The 20,818-nt window shown below is 41.4% G+C and overlaps 1 protein-coding gene across 1 annotated transcript; it reads right to left on the bottom strand.

The window, feature by feature from the left end:
- Nucleotides 1-630: 630 nt before the first annotated feature.
- On the bottom strand, nucleotides 631-2,210 carry LOC145441927 (chymotrypsinogen A-like). Its single transcript, XM_080319883.1, has 7 exons — nucleotides 2,062-2,210; nucleotides 1,939-2,000; nucleotides 1,786-1,874; nucleotides 1,440-1,599; nucleotides 1,285-1,372; nucleotides 938-1,089; nucleotides 631-878 (listed from the first exon to the last, which is right to left on the bottom strand). Exons 1-7 carry the CDS (start codon nucleotides 2,102-2,104, stop codon nucleotides 714-716), a joined length of 759 nt encoding a protein of 252 aa, XP_080176009.1. The 5' UTR covers nucleotides 2,105-2,210; the 3' UTR covers nucleotides 631-713.
- Nucleotides 2,211-20,818: the final 18,608 nt, after the last annotated feature.

The raw sequence follows: 20,818 nt of genomic DNA, 5'->3' as shown, positions 1-20,818 counted from the left end.
CGATTTCTTACTTTTAATATTGTTACCCCTTTGTGAAATGAAATAATGCCTAATGCATCAGATTGAGTCCATCTATATTCGCGATTACGAGACAAAGTGTCGTTCAACATATGCGACCTTGCGTTTGCGCTCGCAGAGAGGCCGTCGACTATGAAACATAGGCACAATATGATTGACGCATATTGGTCGAAGCTTTCGATATCGATAAGTCCAGGCGCCGAATAGTCCATTCCTTGCAAACTGAGCCCAGCGATATACAACAGGCCCGTAATATAGTCAAGTGACAATGTTATTGACCTATGACCGCTTCGCGCGGCTAGTGGCCCGCGCAATAGTTCGTCAATCAAATGTGGCCCTTTGGCTAAAAAGGTTGGCCACCCCTGTCGTAATTGATCAGACGGCGAGTGCCAAAAGCGATGTTAACAGCGCTTTAATAACTCCATTAATAATTATTGGGACTGTCTCAATGTGAATAATTTTGATCATACGAAGAATTTGACGTAAGCAGGGGCATTTTGTTTTTTGATAGGCTCATGTGAATATGTTAATCGAGCGAACATTGGCAGGACGTAGGCTACACGTCTAAAGCTGTCAACATGAAGACCCAGCTGAGAATATCACTACCGAAAATTTCCTCGTCTCAGAATTTATTCACGATGACGATTATGCATTTACGAGCATTATTATAATCAGTGGGTGACGCTGGCATACATTTAAAGGCCAGTCACTTGGTTGATCCAGCTTCTCGCTTCCGGGAACGCGATTCTTGCGTAAACGGCAGGCGTAGTTGTGCTGCAGCTGCTGCTACCCCAGGAAACGGCACCGATCAGAGTCCATACTCCGTTAACTTGTTGTACGAGAGGACCGCCGGAATCACCCTGAAAACCACAGATGATAAAATCAGACAGAACAGCGGAGAAACGATTTATTGCTTTACCATGCAAGAAGTAGCACCGTCACCTCCAGCGCATTGCATTGAGTCGTCGATTCTCTGTTGGTTGGGGAGTACAGTCCAAACCGAGTTACAAGTCTTGGAGGCCACCAGTGGCAACTGGGTGTATTGGAGATTGTTCGGGATAGTATTGGGGTCTACGAAAAAACACAAGATCGCATGTATTAGATAGACTTTCCCTTAATTACAACAATATATCTGGTCAATATTATGTCGTCTATTCGTGGCATTCATTCACCAGCTTATTGAGTGGTATCGGATTGTCGGTATTCATACGCTAGAGTGGGGGGTAGAGAAAGTTTGGAATTTGGTATATGCTATAGGCTACTCACTGCTTCCACCGTTGATGTATCCCCATCCGCTGGTCACGGCAGTGCCCGTGAACGTTTGGCCTGATGAAGCCAAAGCGACGGCAGCAACCTAACATACACAAATTCATCAGGTTTCTGTGATGTTTTCATTTTTATAACTGTTTTGTGACAGTTACCGTAGATCCGGCGGTTGCCCTAAACGCAAGTTTGATGACGGCGTAATCGTTGCTGATTGTATTCGAGTTGTAGTCGGGGTTGGTGGTGAATGTACCAGAGATCGTCTCGAGTGGGTTGCTGATCGTGGTGCTTCCGATGGCAACATTTACGTTGTTGAGTCTATAGATATATGTTCACACTGAAGGATTCCAGGCAAGGTAAATAGGTGGCTGTGTTGAGTATTTCTGTTGGCCTACTTCAAGTTTTGAATTTTTACTTATTAGCCAAAGACATGTTAGTTGCACATGCCTTCGAAATGCGATGTGTGAGTATATCCGCCACAGTAAATTCGCAGGTCAAACTTACGTGCAGTGAGCGGCCGTCATGACCCAATCCATGGAAATCAGAGATCCTCCGCAGAAATGGCTGTTTCCGAGGGGCCTACGAAGTGACACCTGGAAAGAATTCAAAAGTTTGCGAATGTCATCACCGGACAGAGATTGTGACAGTGTTACTTACTTGCCAGGGATAAGCTCCCGAGGCAGCGTTTGATCCACCAACGATTCGGTTTGCTGGGGATGCTGTAAATAACAATTTTGTCCAGAAATGCCACGGCATATTGTTTCAATATCGCATTCTTACCTGCTGCTACGGCAGCGAGAGCGAGGACCATGAGGAATCTCATCTTTTTCTTCTTAGTTATCTCGAGATTGAGCTTGAAGAGGATATGAGCATTTGACTTCGACTTCGCGATATATATACCGTTTTGCGCTCATTTTGACTTGTTCGAGCCTATTTTTGGCATAGATATCGCGTCGTGGGAAGTCGCACGTGCATGAGATTTCCACATATGGCTTCTCGATAAAGGATAACGACAATAATCGTCACATTATGTAGAGTAGATAGTCGATGATATTTCCGCAACAGATAAACTGTTCGCTTTGGGACAACAGTTAATAATACGCACATCAAATCGCAAGAAAATGAAATCAACTGGTAACAACAGCAGCCTCAAAATTATTCCCATACCCAAAACAGGGATAAGATGCCCAATTATATAATTTGGTCCGAACGACAAGCAAATAGATTTTCGCCATTGACATACAGTCTCATTATAAGAAATTTGATTAGGATATATTTCCTATTTAACGGTATCGACACGAAAGGTGTGATACGGTCATATGGTCATCCAGTTCATTCTTGTCCTATAGCAGAATTATTATGCAACGTTTCGACGGTAGTCACGATATAAAGCAGGGATCCCCAATTTTGAAGGTCGCAGCCTCAAATTTCGATTTGAAAACGTTCCATCACCCCATCTCTAAATTTGGCGTGCTGATTAGTAAAAATTGGCTCGTATCTTACTCACGGCCTCTATGGGAAAGCTGGCGAGAATGTCCGCAATAATAGCAATTATGCAATTCATACCGTGTAGAATTATACTCAGTATAAAATTAGAAAAAAGTACGATTTTCTTCCTATCAAGTGAAATATTTAAGGGCAAATACAGTAATTTTGGGCTTTTTTAGGGGTATAAATATCTTCTGACAAAGAGCCATTCTGACAAAACTAATGTGATATTCGTAATCAGCCACCTCGAAAACCCCAGAAATGACTCTCAGATGTTCTGCCTAAAAAAAAGTTCAGTTTGTTGACCAGTGTAATCAGCGACCTTGAAAACCCCAGAAAAGACTCCAAGAAGTTCTGCCAAAAAAAATTCATTTCGTTGACCTGTGTTATGAACTCGGCCACCTCCGACCTTACATTCAGAAACTCAATAAAGAATATAGCAACGCATTTATAGGTCGTTTGGAACGATTTCTATCTATATCCAATCGAAGTATAGTCAAGAATTGCTACGTGTAATTCTGCGTCATGCAAAATGCAGATAAAGATCTGTAACTTATTCGGCCGCGCCTGCGCGCGTGTCCTGTGTGTATTATTATACACCGGTCAGTTGAAATTTTCCCGAAAATTACCGTGCTATTTTTTTTTCATTATCATACTAAGGGCCAGGCACTAACCCTACACTATAGTAAGAGGCGCTCTAAAATGACGCTCCGACTGATCTGCTACCTTGTTTGCCTGGTTCGCATTCCTCAGAGGTCGTTTTTCTTCTTTGAAAAATGCACTGACATATTCAGAAATGAGCCGCCGATAGCATCCGCCTAATTGAAATTCATCTAATAGTCATTGGTATTTAATTTTCGTCCCCGCGATCCCTAAGAATAGGCAAACGACCCCATTGGGGTCGCGGAACCTAGTTTGGGCACCCCTAATATACAAATTGTAGGATGGAGCGACGACACACTTATTTTTGCTTGGAAATCCGTATTTTTACTTGTTAAATTGAGAAAAAACCTGCGACGTTTACTCAATTTTAGTATTCAAAGCTTCAAGTATTCAAATATTGTGGAATATTTCAAGATTTCTGCAATTATTTTTTTACGATTAAGGCGGAATTTTCAACGTCTCTTCCCCAATTCATAATCTACTTCTAATTCTACTAGAGCAGTGGTTCCCAACCTTTTTGTCTTCGTGGAACCCTTTTAGACCGACACGAACTACGCGGACCCCAATGTTTTAGTTAAAATATCGTGCCACCGTCATTTGTCTTGTGCAAATATGAATTGTACGCTAGTGATCAGCAGAAAAAAACGTGTTTTCTTGAAAATAACATCATAGGCTACTATTTACGTAAAAATTGGATGGACTTTTATTCTTTCGAAGTGAATTCTGTGGTTGCATTTCTTAAAGTACGTGATCGTGCCTCGAAAATCCGCGCCTTCGATTTGGTTTGAACGAGTGCCGAAAATTCATTTCCACAGAGATAGGTGGTGACGAATGTGATGTGATAATAATGCGTAATGTTTCCGACGACACCTTTGTGTATGATCACAAAATATATGTCACTAACATTGACAAACAGATTTTTTTAATGAACATATAAGGTCCAGTCTAGCCATTTCTATCTAGCAGCTCATCTTAAAGTTATTGTACCATAGCGGTTATGCATATTACAGGAGAAAACGGAATTGTGCAAATATTTAGAAGGTTCCCTGATTGATCTTTTATTAATTATATATATTTTTTTCAAACCCCAACAAAACATCTCTAAACAACAACATGTCAACAAAAGGAGTTCGTGTACCACCTTAGAATAGTGCATTGAACGCTCTCTCATTCGAAATTTCATGCTGGTGACGTCTTATTTTGTGATAAGATTGTTGATATACAATGTTCTTTCCAATTTCTACTATAGTTGCTGACGATTACCATTGACGAGTGTCAGCCGAAAATATTCGGGTTCATTTCAATATGATTATACTATTCAATTGTATATTGAAGTTCCGTATCTCCAAGAAGCTCTTCAAATGTTTGTATCAGTAGGCCATTGGCAATTTTGCAAATTTCGAGGTTCCGCGGACCCTCTGAAAATCCTTCGCGGACCCCGGTTGAGAACCACTGTTAGAGCATGGCTTCTGAACCATTGGGTCGCAGTGTTGGGATGACTCAAAGTCATGACTGGACTCGAGTCAGACTCGAGTCACCTTTTCCGTTGTTGTTGTTGTTGTTGTTGTTGAGTATGCTTTGATTGGCGATTTTAACTCAATGGTTTTGTTTGCCATTTTCGCGATAATTGTTCATGCATTAGATGACTGCATTCGTTGATAGGGTGTAATCTATCACATCTTCGAAGAGACGTGCGCCTGTCAGTAGTATACTTCCAATTCCATTGGTACTTTGAGGTGCGAGAATTTATTAATTAGCGCTTTCCTTTGACGACTGTACTTTCGACAGTACATTGCGTAGTGTGATACGTCTTCTAGTTCATTACAACTTTCGCAATTTGGAGAATCCGACAAACCAATTCTGTTGAGATGGGATCTTAGGGTCGGTTGCACAGATCGCGATCGAAGTATGATCGCCGATCATGCGTAACAGATCGTCGGAGTTCCGTGGTATAGATGACGATCAGGCCATTATCGGGGAAATTTGATCGGCGAGATTTGATCCATCTGGGTAGGTGGTTCAAGGACTTGATCGGCGGTGTGCTTCGCTGTTGATGCCGCAAAAGATATCAAGTGAGGGCTGAGATTGTTTTATAGATGGATTTTGTCGTGTAAATATGTCATATCTAGAGTACTCAATGGTTCGTGGACCGGTACTATCGATAGCAATTGCCAATACAGATCGTATATTTCAACATCAGTGGTGGCAATAAAGTTAGTTTTGTTGTCTTTTTGATCGATTTTACATGTGACACTGTAATACCTGTAAAAATGTATAATATCTACAAGGTACCAAGGAGACTGTTGTAAAATGAGGCATGAGCAAAAATCGATGTAAGAGTAACATGCATTACTTGTACATACCGGTAGCCTACCTTGTTCGTGTATTGACGTTGAGATTTTGCATTCAGTGTTTTCGGGTTTTGATTACCGGTATCGTTGAGTTTACTCAGAACTTCAAAAATGATGCAATACCAACATACCAGCACATACCTTGCTTTTACAAATGGTTTACTTGATGTCTTGTAGGTTTTGCAGATATACAGTGTCTCATTTGAATGTTAAGCGAATAAGTTCTTATGATTGGTGGTCATTTTCTTTTATTACAGAAACGGATTACAAAATTAGAGAGAATTTTCGTAAACTGAAGAAATATAATGTCGTTGAACTTGTTGAAGATAGTCTGAATATCGTTGAAAATACGAAAACGGACGGGGTCACCATTACCACAAAACAAAAGGAAAAAACTTGGCAGACCAGTATTTGAACAGTATAGAGCCACAAATACTGGTGTCCACAGAACGGTTGGCCAAATTCAAAACCTGTGGAAAAATCTAAAGCAGAAGACTAAAAAGCTTATTCTAGTCGGCGGGGAGAACGCGCCAAAACTATTGCAGGATCTCCTCAATCAGAGTTTGATGCTATGTTTGAGAATATTCACAGTAAGTGCCGTAGTATAGTATTTTCATTGATCATATAAAGATATTGAATAGCAGCAGGTAGCACGAAGTGAGATATATCATCAAATACATGACTACAGCAATGTTCGGTTTTGCAATACCAACAAAGTTGCAATATAAAATTCCTTCAAACAGCTTGAAACAACATACTACATGGGCTATATTCTGACTGAGTATTAGGAAGCTCCCGGATACTATAACAAAATTTGCAAAAGCTGCAAAAAATTTCCCTGTTGATTACTTGATTTCCTGATTCATTTCAACCAACTTATTCCAGATGATATACTGGCAATGGCAAAGGAGAAGCATGACCTACATTTAAAATATTTCGAAAGCAAAGCGGCGCAAAAATATGAAAATTGCATTGAAGAGGAGAAAGCAAGAAATGGCTGAAGAATTCAGAACAACCTGGCATTGGATGACACGACCACCTGATGTGACTCTTCATTTTTCGCTGGCTAATTTTGCTCAAGCTCCATTGCTGGCCACTGCGCATCAGTAGGACTAAGCACAATGATTCGCGTACTCGAATCTGAAATGGAGTATTGCTGCGATTTTGAATTTGACCGGCCGTTCTATGGCTCTATTTCGGTTAGTATTTTCAACTTCGGGAGCCTTCAAACCTTAATTGGCACATTCACAACATGTATTGGTGGAGACGACATTTCCGTGAAGCCGTGATCAACCCGCAACAATCTTTATGTGATGTGGAACTGGCACTATGTTCTACGTCAGGGCTGGCCCACCTTTTCAGCCAAAGGGCCACATTCGATTGACGAACTTTTGCGCGGGCCACTATCCGCGCAAAGCGCGAAAATTTTTTGAAGTTCATAGGTCAATAATATTGTCACTTGACTATGTTGCGGGAATGCTGTATATCGTTGGGATAAGTTTGCGAGGGCTGGGCTATTCGGCGCATGGACATATCGATATCGAAAGCTGCGATCAACATGCGTTAATCATTTCGTGCCTAGGTTTCATAGTCGACGGTCTTACTGCGAGCACGAACGCAAGGTCGCATATGTTGAACGACACTTTGTCTCGTAATCGCGAATATAGTTAGAATCAATCTGATACATTGGGTGTTCTTCAATTTTCACAAAAGGGCAACAATTTTAAAAACAAGAAATCGAGTGACAACATATTGCGCTAAGCTTGTAGAAATTTTTTACCTTTGATAAATCTATCGCAAATTATTCTGCTGTATTGTAGTGTACGAAGATATAGGCTACCAATATGTGAATGGTTGATGGATCTGTCAATGAGTCGAAACTGATATTTTATTCATCACATCTCAAGTGTTGCGGCCACACTAATAAAATTTGTGGTTGTCCTTGCAAGTTCACAATCTGTGCGATCCATGTTTGATGATATTAGAAATTTCGGAAATTACCTCGCGGGCCACTCAGAACCATCTCGCGGGCCACGGGTTGGCCGGCCCTGTTCTACGTGGTAGTATAAAATCCACAATGCTCGGTTTGTAGGCGGAATAAAATTGACTGGCATTTCTTCGGCATTTCAAAGACGCCGTTACACTAACACTGTTGCCCTACCTCGCCCAGACATTGCTTCATTGATCATTTGCTACCATTGTTTAATTTTTTTTTATATTTTCCTTTCCTAACTAAACATTTTTTCACAGCCAGACTGTTCTGAGTCAAGTGTACCTGTTTGATGCTAGTGTGATCAGACTAGATGACCTTCACGGTCTTATCGATCATTCCTATCTAATACCGAATACTGTGCACGCATATTTTCTGTACCACCATCACTGCCGTTTGTTATGTATTTTGGTTCAATGAAAATAAAGACTCTCTCTCTCTCTCTCTCTCTCCAACAGCTGAATAAACATCGGGAACAAACTTATTGAAATGTTCTGCAGTTTCGGACCCTGCAAATCTCGAGTTGCATTCTTCATATACATGTGTTTGTATGATTTTAATGATTTCTTTCGAAGTCAGGCTTGGCTCGTCGTTTTGTAGACCAGGCGAGTCGGCTTCCGCTTTCGCTAGGAGATCTTCTTTCTCGTTCCCGTGAATTCCGCATTGTCCAGGAATCCATACCAATACGACACCGATTCCTCTTCCTTTCAATGCGTGAATGCCTTGCAGAATCTTGCCGATAAGGTGATGAGATTAAACTTCCATTTCCTGAATCGCTTGAAGGGCACTCAAGCAATCAACCAGTAATAGAATATCCTGATGCGCATTTCCATTCACCCAGTCTATGGCCAGTTTAATTCCAACAAGCTTGGCGGTAAATGACGACGAGTTCTTTCCCGACGATTTTGCTCCGTATATACTTTTAGAGATATAAAACGCCCCGGCGCCACCTGCTTGGCTTTTCGCTTCATCTGTGAATATTTTTAAGAATCCTTCGTCATATGTGCCATTGATATACTCGTAGACCAGGGGCGGGCAACATACCGCCACCGGGCCGGATCTGGCCCGCGAAGGGATTTTGTCCGGCCCGCGGAGAATTTTCCGTCTCACATGATAATGTGGCCGCGGCCCCAGTCTGCCGAGATTTCCCACTACTTGCTTACTACGTCAAATTTTAGTGACTGTATGTTATAATATACGTGTATGCGCAGCGTGCGAGAGTGAAGCTTACGCGTAAGTTCGTCGAAGCGAGATGACTTGCATTATCGGCATTTACGATGTACTCAACCCAAATGTCGTTTGTGGTAGGCCTAATCATGGTGTTTGTCGACTACAATGGTCATTTACACCAGGCTGATATTTCTTATTTTTCATTCCGTAACCGCCGACTTGTAGCACGGCACACTTCCCGGCTTTTGTAAGACGCAGGGTTACTATATTTTGGAAATCTGAAAAGAGGACACTTTTTGAAAATTTTCAGACTTGCAAAACCGGAGGAAATCCTGAAAAAATGGTAAATTTTTCCACTTCGTGGTCGGTTAACTAAAAAAAGAATGGTCAAGTTTCTCGCTCAGCGCACAAAATACAGTTTTTCCTTTCACATTATCAGTTGGTTGACTAAAAAAATAAGGCAACTTTCCGGCTCGTCTCCCGAAATAGCCGCTGGAGCGTTACTTCAGTGGAAATATACTGTATCTCAGTCGATTTTGCCAAATATTTAACCAAAATTCTAAAAAAAACAGGACAAAATCTCAAAAATGAGCACATTTGGGCGTCCTCCGAGTACACTCTCAAAAATGTATAAAAAGTGGACAAATCCTCTTGAAAGAGGACGTACGGTAACCCTAGTAAGACACCGCTTGTACCAGCGGTCGCCAACTCAAAACGGGTCGCGGGCAACTTTTCAAATTTCTTAGAGGACGCGGACCGCATGAATTCAATATCGAGATTAATCAGGCCGCGCAGTTGAACAACGACACTATCTCGTCGCACCTACTCAACCCTAATGAGTTGATATCTTGGTAAATTAGGGGTACCGGGGTTACAAAAATCGAGTGACTTGACTCGAGTCACCTTTGAAAATCGAGGAAAGCACGCAAATGGTTCATATATACAAGTGGTTCTCAACCTTTTTCCTTTCATTCCCCACTTATGATTTATTTCGATCTATATTACCCGCAACCTAAAAGTGGCGAGATAGCGCAGTGGTATAATCCGCGGCTGCAACACCAATGGGTGCGGGTTCGAGTCCGACCGAGGTCGACTTCCGAATTCCGATACCTAAGTGTTGGGGGTTTACCTAGGCTCCTCCTCGCCACTTCACTTGCGTCAGCGGTGTCTTACAAAAGCCTAGAGGTGGGCCGTGCTATAAGTCGGCAGTTACGGAAAATAAGAAGAATATCGGCCTGGTGTAAATGACCATAGTAGTCGACAAACACCATGAATACCCCAAAACAAACAAAACCCGCAACCTAAGATCCCTCTATCCGACCCTTAAAAAGATCCCTCCAATTAAATTTGGCAAGAATTTGTTTCGTAAGGACTGCCTATTGATGCAGGTTAAAACGCTGCAGGATTGATAGTGACCAATGATATTTGGCAGTTGATCATAACTTTTCTGAGCAAACTTGAATCCGAGGTCAGTTATCTAGCCTATTCAATATTCCGTGTACCTCTGTAAGTAGACATAAAAAATCAATTTTTATTGCAACACAAAAACTTCTTGTATACTGCTATCCCGCAAAATTCGGCGAAAACTTTATGGCACGTCATGCTAGTGTTGGGATCAAGTCAAGTATGAAGTCAGTATCAAGGCAAGTCACAAGTCATCTCGAGTCATTGCACATTTTGACTCGAGTCAAGTTAAGTCAAAAGATTTTCGAATGTGACTCGAGTCAAGTCAAGTCACTCGATTTTCGGAGGTGACTCGAGTCGAGTCGAGTCGAGTCGAGTCAAGTCGAGTCAAGAGTTAAGTCACAATTCAAGTCATGTTGCCTTTTAAGAGTACGAGGCATGATTAGGCTACGTCATTGCTTAGACTGCTGTTTGAAATAGGCCTACCTACAGATTCAGTGGTCACTTATTTTGAATCGATGAACGAATGTACAGTTGAAGAGCTTCTTGAACGTACAGAACTTCAGTATACAATTGAATAGTATATTCATATTGAAATGAAACCCGGGTATAATAATGAAACCCGAATATACTATTCAATTGAATATACAGTAATAAAATTACTGGCTAAAAGGCGTTGCATCGCTCGCACATACGCAGACTGCTAAGCTACGTAAGTAACTATGTATAGTATCGATCTATAATTATTAGCCAAATAGAGAATAGAATACTAAACCTCAAAAAGTAGAAACCAATCGATATGATGCCGTAAACTAGCCGCCTATACAACCATGTTATGCAATTCAAGTCTGCGCCAATGGTTGATGAGTATATTATACACTTTATTCAAATTCTATTTAAATCAAAGAAGAGGTATGGTTAAGGCGAGAACAGAGCACAATGAGCAGTCTATAGAACATAGTTATATATTTTGCTACTATATTACTTTACTACTACTATAGTGCAACGTGAGCTGTAAGCTCCGATCACTTCGTTTGCGGTCAATCTATTTGTAATAAAAAAATGGTCGATCACTAAAACGCACAATCATTGAAAGATTGGTCGCTCTCACAGGTTACACCAGCGTTTCGCAGACAGTACGAACACATGCAATATGCAGTGATTTTTATCGACAGCTATTACTTGATGACTTGAAATTGACTCGTAAATTTTGCTTCGAGTCACGAGTCAATCCACATTTCTGAAAAGTCGAGTCAAGGCAAGTCTTTCCAAAAAAGGTGACTTGAGTCGTCCCAACACTGCATGCTGCTCGCGCCAAACGTGTTTGTGACGCTAATATATTGGTTATCCAGAATTCAAAATTAAGTTTTTGTGAATAACACGCCATAAAATTAGCGAAGAATACACCAGTCCAGTGCAGTGTAGCCTACTTGTAACCGTAATTGTGGGGCCGCCGTATATACGTGAATACATAAACCCCGGAATTCCCCTACAAGTGAAGAATTCCCCACCGGCTGAGAAGCACTGATGTATACGGATTATATTCCCATATGACGCAATAAACTAAAATCGTCGATGCACACGAACTTATGGAGTCACAGCTGCGAGCAGGAGTACCACCATGGGGGCAAAGGCGCACTTTAACATTCGGGTATAGTTGCGTCGGTGATGTCATGTTAATTGTTAAACTCGACTTATTTATTGGTTTGAGTTGGGGACGGGATAATTAATTGGTAAAGTCGCTCCATTACTTGGAATTGTAACTTGATTGGGACATGCCGTGTTCTAATCTGACCCTCTTTTAGCTGACCACTGTTGACGTTGACGCTTTGTGGACAAAAGACATTAAATTTATTTCATGCTATTTGAAAATCGTATCTGCTTTGCATTTTTTTTCATACACGGTATCATTACTTTTAGTTCTCCTAATTGATTTGGGTTGTTTTGTCGAGAGCAGTGGTTCTCAACCAGGGGTCCGTAGACTTCGGGCATGGTGACTTCAAAATGTTTGCAAAAATCCATTTTCTCCTGTAATATCCATAACCACTATTCCATAATAACTCGAAGATGAGCTTCTAGAAGAGATAGAAATGAGCAGGCTGGACGTTATATGTTCATTAAAAATATATTTCCAAATTTTTGTGCCATATTTCTTGCGATCAGGCCCAAAGGTGTCATCGGAAGCGTTACGCGTTTTTACTACATTCGCCACCACCTATATATGTGGAAATGGATTTTCGGAACTAATTCATATCAAATCGAAGGCGTGGATTTTCAAGACACGATCACGTATTTCAAGAAATGCAGTTCCAGGATTCGCTTTGAAATAATAACAGCGTATCCAATTTCTACTTAAATAGTATGATGCTACTTTTCAAGAAAAGTCATTTTGTTGCTGTTTATCACTAGCCTAGAGTTAATATTTACACATGACAGATACGGTTGCGCGATAATAATGACCTAAATTTGAACTAAAACCTCGAGGGATCCGCGGGGATCCGTGACGGTCAAAAAGGGGTCCGCAAAGGTTGAGAACCAATGCACATGCGCGATTACGTTTCAAACGAAGTGTCTCTATTTCCGGAAGTAAAATCGAATGTTGTTGTTGAAAGTGATTTGATTGGAGATTTTAAATCAATGGTTTTGTTCATGTAATTGTAATTGTAATTGAAGCATTTCTATTTTGTGTAATTGTAATTGTAATTTAATAAAAATTTTGCGCAATTACACTTTCAATTACATTTTTATGGAAACCTGACAATCTCAACATAAAATAATCAATCAATCAATCATTTATTCGTCACACCAATGAAAATCCGGTACGGACCACGATGACGACGAGGGGCCGCACGGTCTTGGTACACAGTCGCCACCTGTAATAATTAGCCTATTTACATCGGTGTTCTATGCGTGCCACGTTGTAACTAGATAATTCAGCCATGCTAAACTGTTTCCCACACTTCAGTAGCAAGCAACAGAAAACTTTGTGAATTACAATATAGGCTAAACGAGTGGTTTTCAAACTGGGGGCGTGCCTCCCTTGGGAGGCGTGAAAGCATCTGGAGGGGGGCGCGAAGCTCCGGTAAACTGAATTTTTTCCCGCGCTTGGCGCGATTCACCTCCATTTAATAGTTATGGCTCTGCGTCCGAATTTCATATTGGAGAATTCTCTCATCAAAAGTCATAACCTTCCATACCATCAAACTATCTGTAAGGATTGCTAACATTCTGGTTTCCTTGTGTGATATGACGATAAAGGGGGCACGAAATATTTCACTGTCATAAAGGGGGCCGTGTCTAAAAAAGTTAGAGAACCAGTGGGCTAAACTAAATCTTACTACATCAAAAATGAATGAACAGCAAGTAAACTCTTCTGAAATATGCGCTGAACCATTTCCTACACCACGGTCAGAGTTTTATTTTTAAATCTCTGACCACTACCGAGGCTTGCTGCAACAATTGCAAAAAGAAATTCAAGTTTCCAATCAAGACTTCATCAAACTTCATCACGCATTTATTGAGATGTTATCCCAATCTTACCTCAAATCTTGGCCAAATTTACTGGGGCCAGAAATTTTCGCACCCTTATGTTCATCAAATGCAATCTAACAGTTTCCGAGCAAGTGAAAATGTAAATGCGAACCAAAATTTTGTAATTCGTAGTTATCAAGAGGTTCTTTCCTTTTGCGTTTATTTTAATTTTACATATCTTATCGGTATCATCCTCATCGCGACGTCTTACCAATTACATTTCATTATCCTCAGTCAGCTCTGAGTAGCCTAATCGTTTGATTACATTTCATTGACTGTCCTGTAGCCTACTCGCTGTCAGTCGCTCAAACTTTTGGTTGTTAACAGTCGCTTGAAACATTTTTGCGTGTTTTTAGTTTTCAGTACTCATGATTAGGGATAGTTCGAATACGTTCGAGTTTTTTTTAATTAAAGGGTATTCTACGTATCATGAATGAAACATGAATACTGAATAGCTTGAGATTGTTGCTAATTACGTCGCTGCGGTTGTGAAAGAACACCTCTCTACCGAATCAATTGCATGTTTAACAGTAATTGTAATTGTAATTGTAATTCGATATTTTTAGCATTGAGTAATTGTCATTGTAGTGTAATTGAAACATGCAAGGGAGTATTTGTAATTCTAATTGTAATTGAACTGAATTATTGCAATTGATCCAACTCTGCTCTTCACAGTGAATATGGCTCATCAAAACGTTTGGAACAACCATTTAGCATTTCGCATCTACTTATCGTATCGTAACCTAGCAACATGTGGTGGGTCCCAATCTGGAAAAATGGTCTCTTTTTGAGTGTTGGGCCTGTTTTAGCAGATCATCGTTGAACTTCCTGGACAAAAGAATTGCAATATATTTTCCGCGTTTTCGAAATAGCAATTGTATTTCTATTTTAATTTGTAGATTCTTCACTTTAAGTTCTTCTAATTAATTTCAGTTCTTTTGTCTGGAGAACATACATGTCGAATTTTATAACCCATGCCTCAATTTTCTGGAAATAAAATTACAGTATGTGGTGTTTTTACGATCCGCCGTATTTGTAATTAACGTACACGAATCGCGCAAAGTGTTAACACCGTATTCGACACAACTTCTCTGTATTGCTCTCAGTCTAAACTGCGGGCCTTATATTACGTGGAAGAGCGCCATTCCGTGGCATTTTCTGAAACGGGGTGTTCGGGTAAACAAAACATTAGAATCGCTGATTATGCTGCCGACAATTTATACCTCCAGGAATGCATCAATACGAAATAAGCTCTCTGCATCTTCTACATAACTCGATTTGCAGCTTTTGACAGACCATGCGAACGTATTATGACTATATTTTCCCAACTTTACTTACTTGAGTAGATTCAGTGCAAGCCAATTCTACTTCTACTTGAAGTAATTGTGGTTGCTTTAAAGAGTACTACTTCTAATCGTACTTGAGTAGATTTTAGCATCGCTACTTCTACTTCTACTAGAGTAGTTTTCCTGAATACTTCGACCACGTCTGCTTCTCTCTATCTATATGTAGTGGATGGATGTAGGCCTACACAGTATAAATGCTGCCTTCTGTGACAGTTTTAGTAGGGATGCAAACTTTTGTTTGAAACATGTTTTTTATTGTGTTTTTTTCAAGTCATGACGTCACAGATATTCAATTGTGACGACATAGTGGATTGAGATTGAGAATTGAAAATTTAGGGTATATCGCTCCTTTGACGTACTATAGCTGTTGAACCAACTATTTTGAAGGTTCCAACCATCCCATATCCATATCGTATACGTCGGCTATATCGGGTGGTAATCGTCCGTAGGCTCATACTGTAACGATATGGTTAATTGAGGTATAATAGTCTCTGCAATTAGAACTCAGACGAGTAGTTGTCCTTGCGTAGGCTGCACTCTGTCTGTACTTAACTGAGAGATAGAACGTCCTCTTCGACCACTGTCGTATCGTGAACTCTTCAGACGAATATAATGTTCAACACAGTCTATTTATTTTACGTAATTCAGTAGGTTTTAGCATGAATCTCCTCGAAATTGCTATCGCACGAGTTTATAAATGGTCGATATTATCGTAATAGGAAGTTACGTCACTTACGCATAAGGCGTGCAATACACTGTTGTGACACGCCTAAGACACACCGTTACACCATCTCCACTTTGAGGGAGCGGACATGCAAATGAGCGGAAGCAATTAGAACAAAGGTGTCACAACAGTAAATACGGTAGCCTAACAATACCACTTATTAAACAAGTCCAGACGCTAAGACTACGAGAGAGATGAACAAGTTTTCTACAGCTTTTATAATATACAAGTTAGCCTATCAGATCACAATACAATCCAGCTTACTGAACAAGAATAGTAACCCAACACTACGCAAAATCCAGATTAACACACTAGAATAGGTAGCCTACAACTAACTACATTAAGCCTAACACAAAAAAAAATTATACACAATTTACATCTCAGTAGGCTCGCTCAAGTGCTACACACCAGCCAAGTCTGAGAGGCTATCTAACTTTAACAACAGTCCATGACCACTCTTATATACAATGTGGTCGTTACATACAACAATTGTACTTCGCAAGTACAATTTAGGTTGGGTAGAATCGACGTCTACCTCAACCAAAAACGCGTGTGCGGTGCTCCTCCGTTTACTCACTCGTGGCTGGACGGTTGCCTGAATTCATCGGCGAAACAGGTCTTACTATGGCCGGGGGTTTCTTCTTTGGGGGCGGCGATACTCGCGAAGCCGCTGTTGAATCTTGACGGGAGGGAATGGTTTCTTGATTTCGCTCGTGTACCATTGAGGAAGGTACTATTTGATCCCCCTGGTTGACGTCCAGGGAGATTTGGGTCGAGAGCTGTGCACCATCGGTCGGTTCGGTTACGGTGTCGTCATGTTGCAGAAGCGGCTGTTCGGTACCGATATCGACAGTATGGCATCTGGTGCTCGCATCCGAGACATTCCCGTCATTCAGTTCCCCCGGCATATTACCGTCCGTATCGATCGATCGCAATTCAATGTTCTGATCAGAGTGTACGCCACGTGTTTCAGTCGGAGCACCGCTTCCCGCGTTTTTCGAAACTCGCTGTCGCAACGTGTTCGCCGTTCCTGAAATAGACTTCAACACGGCAATACGTTTGTCATGAAAGGACTTACGCATTACAGCACGTTTCGAACCAATTAATTTACAACTTAAATACAATCCCCAGATCATAGCGTTCATCAGACAAAAAAGGAAAATGTATTGGACAATTGGGCTCGTTACACTAGCCAAAATGTACAAGATGCTGCCCCTAAAAGCTTCATAAACAATTTTAACAGGGAGTGAAGGATCGACATCGACGTGATCGCCGATTGTACTACGATTAGCTAAGTGGGAGGCTGATAATTCACGCAATTTTTGAACTAACAACATGCTATGGGACATATGAGCCAACACGCTGTCATAATCCGTACCAAGTGAAGGGTCTATTTTACTGAAAATATCTAAAAATGTTTCAGTAAGATTCACCGGATGTGTCGATTCTAAAACAGTATCTAAACCGTCATGCATTGAGAATTTTAACTCAGTGACCGACGCGTTCCGCGAAATTAATAAGCCATTTTGAAATTTGAAAAATGACCTCCCTACTTTAAAAATTTTTGTCGTGTTTTTCGAACCGAGATCTAATGTTACCGGACCTAAGTATGCCGTCCCATTATCTACCAAGGTGGCCATTCGTGAAAAGTTTTGGCCGAACCTTACAATTGGTCGCGCAGATAGTCTACCGCCTGGCAAGAACAAATTATCCTGTACTACGACAGTCTGTCTAAAACATTGTTCAGCCTGTATTACATCGCCTGCTTGACAAAACCGTGGGCGCCCTTTGGTTGGCGTCAAGTATAATGCGGCGTTCGTATTGAGCGGTATCAGCGACTTTTGGATAGCAAACATCTGTTGCTCAGCGTTACATTCAAATGCGTTCAAATTGGACACCAGACTTCGGTACCGAAAATCAGATTCATCTTTTACCTCTTGTATAGTTGCTAGTAGAAGACGCATGCTCGAACTGGTACGGTTGAAACTTGCTGCAGGCTGTTCAATCTTCAGTCGTCGCATCTCGTCGACCTTACAACGCTTCGGTACGACGAAAAAATCGTTGACGAGACATATGATCGGGTTTTTCCTGATACATCTCGTGGTCTCCGATTGACACGATTTCCGTGACCTGAAACTCAGTCCCAATGACGGCATTTCAATTCTTGTCGCATATGGATAACGCTGTCCATAATGGATCACAACTCGTGAATTCCTTCCTATCAGCACTGTTGGGCAACGGTATCTAGTCAATGCACCAGAATCCCAACTACTGTGGCCAATTGGTTTCGGCAATGCCCTCTATCGGGGGCACAAAGTGACAAATCAGTCTGGTCAGATCTCAAGGCAACGTTCAGAGTGTCATATACAATATCTACGTCATGAAAAATCAAATTTCGCAGATAACCTTCGTCTGTCGTAGGCCATATCCAATCTACGTGCAAGGAATTATTGGTAGCATACAATCCTTCCCCCATGTCCTCCAGATTCCCGTATTGTGACAATTTAGTAACTATAGCGTGCTGACATTCCGCCAATGGAATCTGGTAACGAACCTCCTCAGATACCTCTTGGCTGTAAGTACCAAAAAAGAAGTAATGAGATTTCCATTTTCGCTCCGTAACATAACACATCTGTCCACTAAAATGATGGAAGCGGTTACGCAAGGCATAAATATCAGCTGTGCATTTCTCCGAACGAGTCACGGGGTTATTTACACACTCATCTGGCGGGGTAATTTCAATAAACTCAGAAACAGCATTCTTTGTACAAACGTCAATGACCATCTTGATATCCGTGCTATTCGCTGGGTTCGTTTGAATCAACGTCACGGATGACAGCACAATCGCCAGGCACAGAATTGACGGATACGCCATAATCCTTCAGCCACGTCGGTTTCTTGACAGCACGTCCTGATTTCGTTTTAACGGGACTATTGCTATCGTTTCTGGAAGTAGAATTTGACAGATTAGGACTTGCTACCTCCTGTACCGTATCCTTGATCGCCGCAGTGGCATTGTCTCGATTTCCTGAATCGCTCGAAACGGCAGTGCTCAGCGGCGGCTCAATCTGATCTGAATGAATTTTCTCAGTAACATCATTATGATCGACATGCCGGTTCACATTCTGCGCTTTTTCCACGACCACGTGTTTCCTTGAAGCCTGTGAACCGGATATTTCATGCATGTTCGGCGCTGGCGGCGAAAAATCTGAGAGGCCGTCTCCTTCGTAAAACGCGACTTTCACACGGTCCAAAGGCACGTTCATTTGCCTGCCAGAAATTGCAATTTTTAAATGATGTTTGCCTCTGTACAATACCTCGTAAGGTCCCAGATAAGTCGGGCGCAGTCCATGCATCAAGCCAGGCTCTTTCACATAGACAAACTTGCAACGGTCCAAGTCTTTTTGCAACACTTCAGTGATTCGATCGACTCGCGTGCCTGTTGGTTTCATGCCGTCTAGAAAGTCGTAGATTTCGCTGACATATTCAATCTTCTGCGCCGGCCGCGATGTCGGATCACTGTATTCAACCAATTCACAAGGTAAGCGAACATTCTCACCAAACATCAGTTCATACGACGTGAACCCGAGGTCCTCTTTAACCGCTGAACGAATGCCCCATAGCGCCCAGCCAAGGTGCGCCACCCAATTAGCAGGACTACCATGTGTCTTGAGACTTATTTTCAGATCCTTGATGCTTCGCTCAACCAGAGAGTTCGTCCTTGCACAGTATGGAATAGAGAATTGCAAATCAGTACCGATCTCTTGCATAAGAGCTGTGAATGTAGCAGATCGAAAATAACTGGCCTGATCACATATAGCCACCCTCGGCGATCCAAACATACTAGCATATCCCCACAAAAAGGCGTCACTTACGCTTGCCGCATCACACGTGATCATAGGAACAGCAGTCATAAACCTGGTGAATCTGCATACAACGTCGAGCAAGTACCGATATCCCCGGCATTGTGGCAACGGTCCCGCGACGTCGATGTTGACCGACATCCATCTTTTATGCGGGATTGGCAAGTTAGTCAGCTGTGGTCTGTTGTGAATCGTGATCTTGCAAGCTTGGCAGTTGTGGCATTGTCGAGCCCATGACGCAATCTGCTTCCGCATGTCCGGCCAGAAATGAGAACGGCTGATTTTTTTTTTTTTTTTTTTTTTTAATGTTCAACACAGTCTATTTATTGTACGTAATTCAGTAGGTTTTAGCATGAATCTCCTCGAAATTGCTATCGCACGAGTTTATAAATGGTCGATATTATCGTAATAGGAAGTTACGTCACTTACGCATAAGGCGTGCAATACACTGTTGTGACACGCCTAAGACACACCGTTACAATACAACATGTTTTTTGGAAAGTATTTACACAATTATGGCATAATTATACAACTTAAAAAGTGCAATTTTTTTTAAGGCCTTTGTTTAAAACACTGTTTAAAACATGTTTTAAACAAAGTGTTTTAGACGCAACCCTACTTTTAACTCTTTTATGTTTAACCGCCTCGGTGAGCGGATTGTTTTCATATTAGCAGTAGGTATGCGTTAATGAGGTCTCAGGAACAGCCCCGTCTTAGCTTCGATAACGTTGCGCCTAGCGATGTTTCGTCATGCATATCGTAGCTCGTAATTGATCAAATGTCGAGCGCCAAAAGCGATGCTAACACAACTCTATTACATTAAACATAGGACTGACTCAAAGCAATGTGAATAATTGTCATCATACGAAGACTTTCAACGTGACTAAGGGCATTCAGTGTTTGATAGGCTGGTGTAAATATAGGTTGTACGAGTGACCATTGGTAGGGTGTACGCGTCTACAGCTGTCAACATAAACTGCCAGCTGAGAATATCATATCCGAAAATA

This window comes from Botryllus schlosseri, chromosome 6 (genome assembly GCF_051294905.1).
Source record: "Botryllus schlosseri isolate E-star chromosome 6, Bs_hap1, whole genome shotgun sequence".
Classification (NCBI taxonomy): domain Eukaryota; kingdom Metazoa; phylum Chordata; class Ascidiacea; order Stolidobranchia; family Styelidae; genus Botryllus; species Botryllus schlosseri.
Note: the sequence above shows the minus strand (reverse complement) of the source record. Positions and strands in the feature narration are given on the sequence as shown.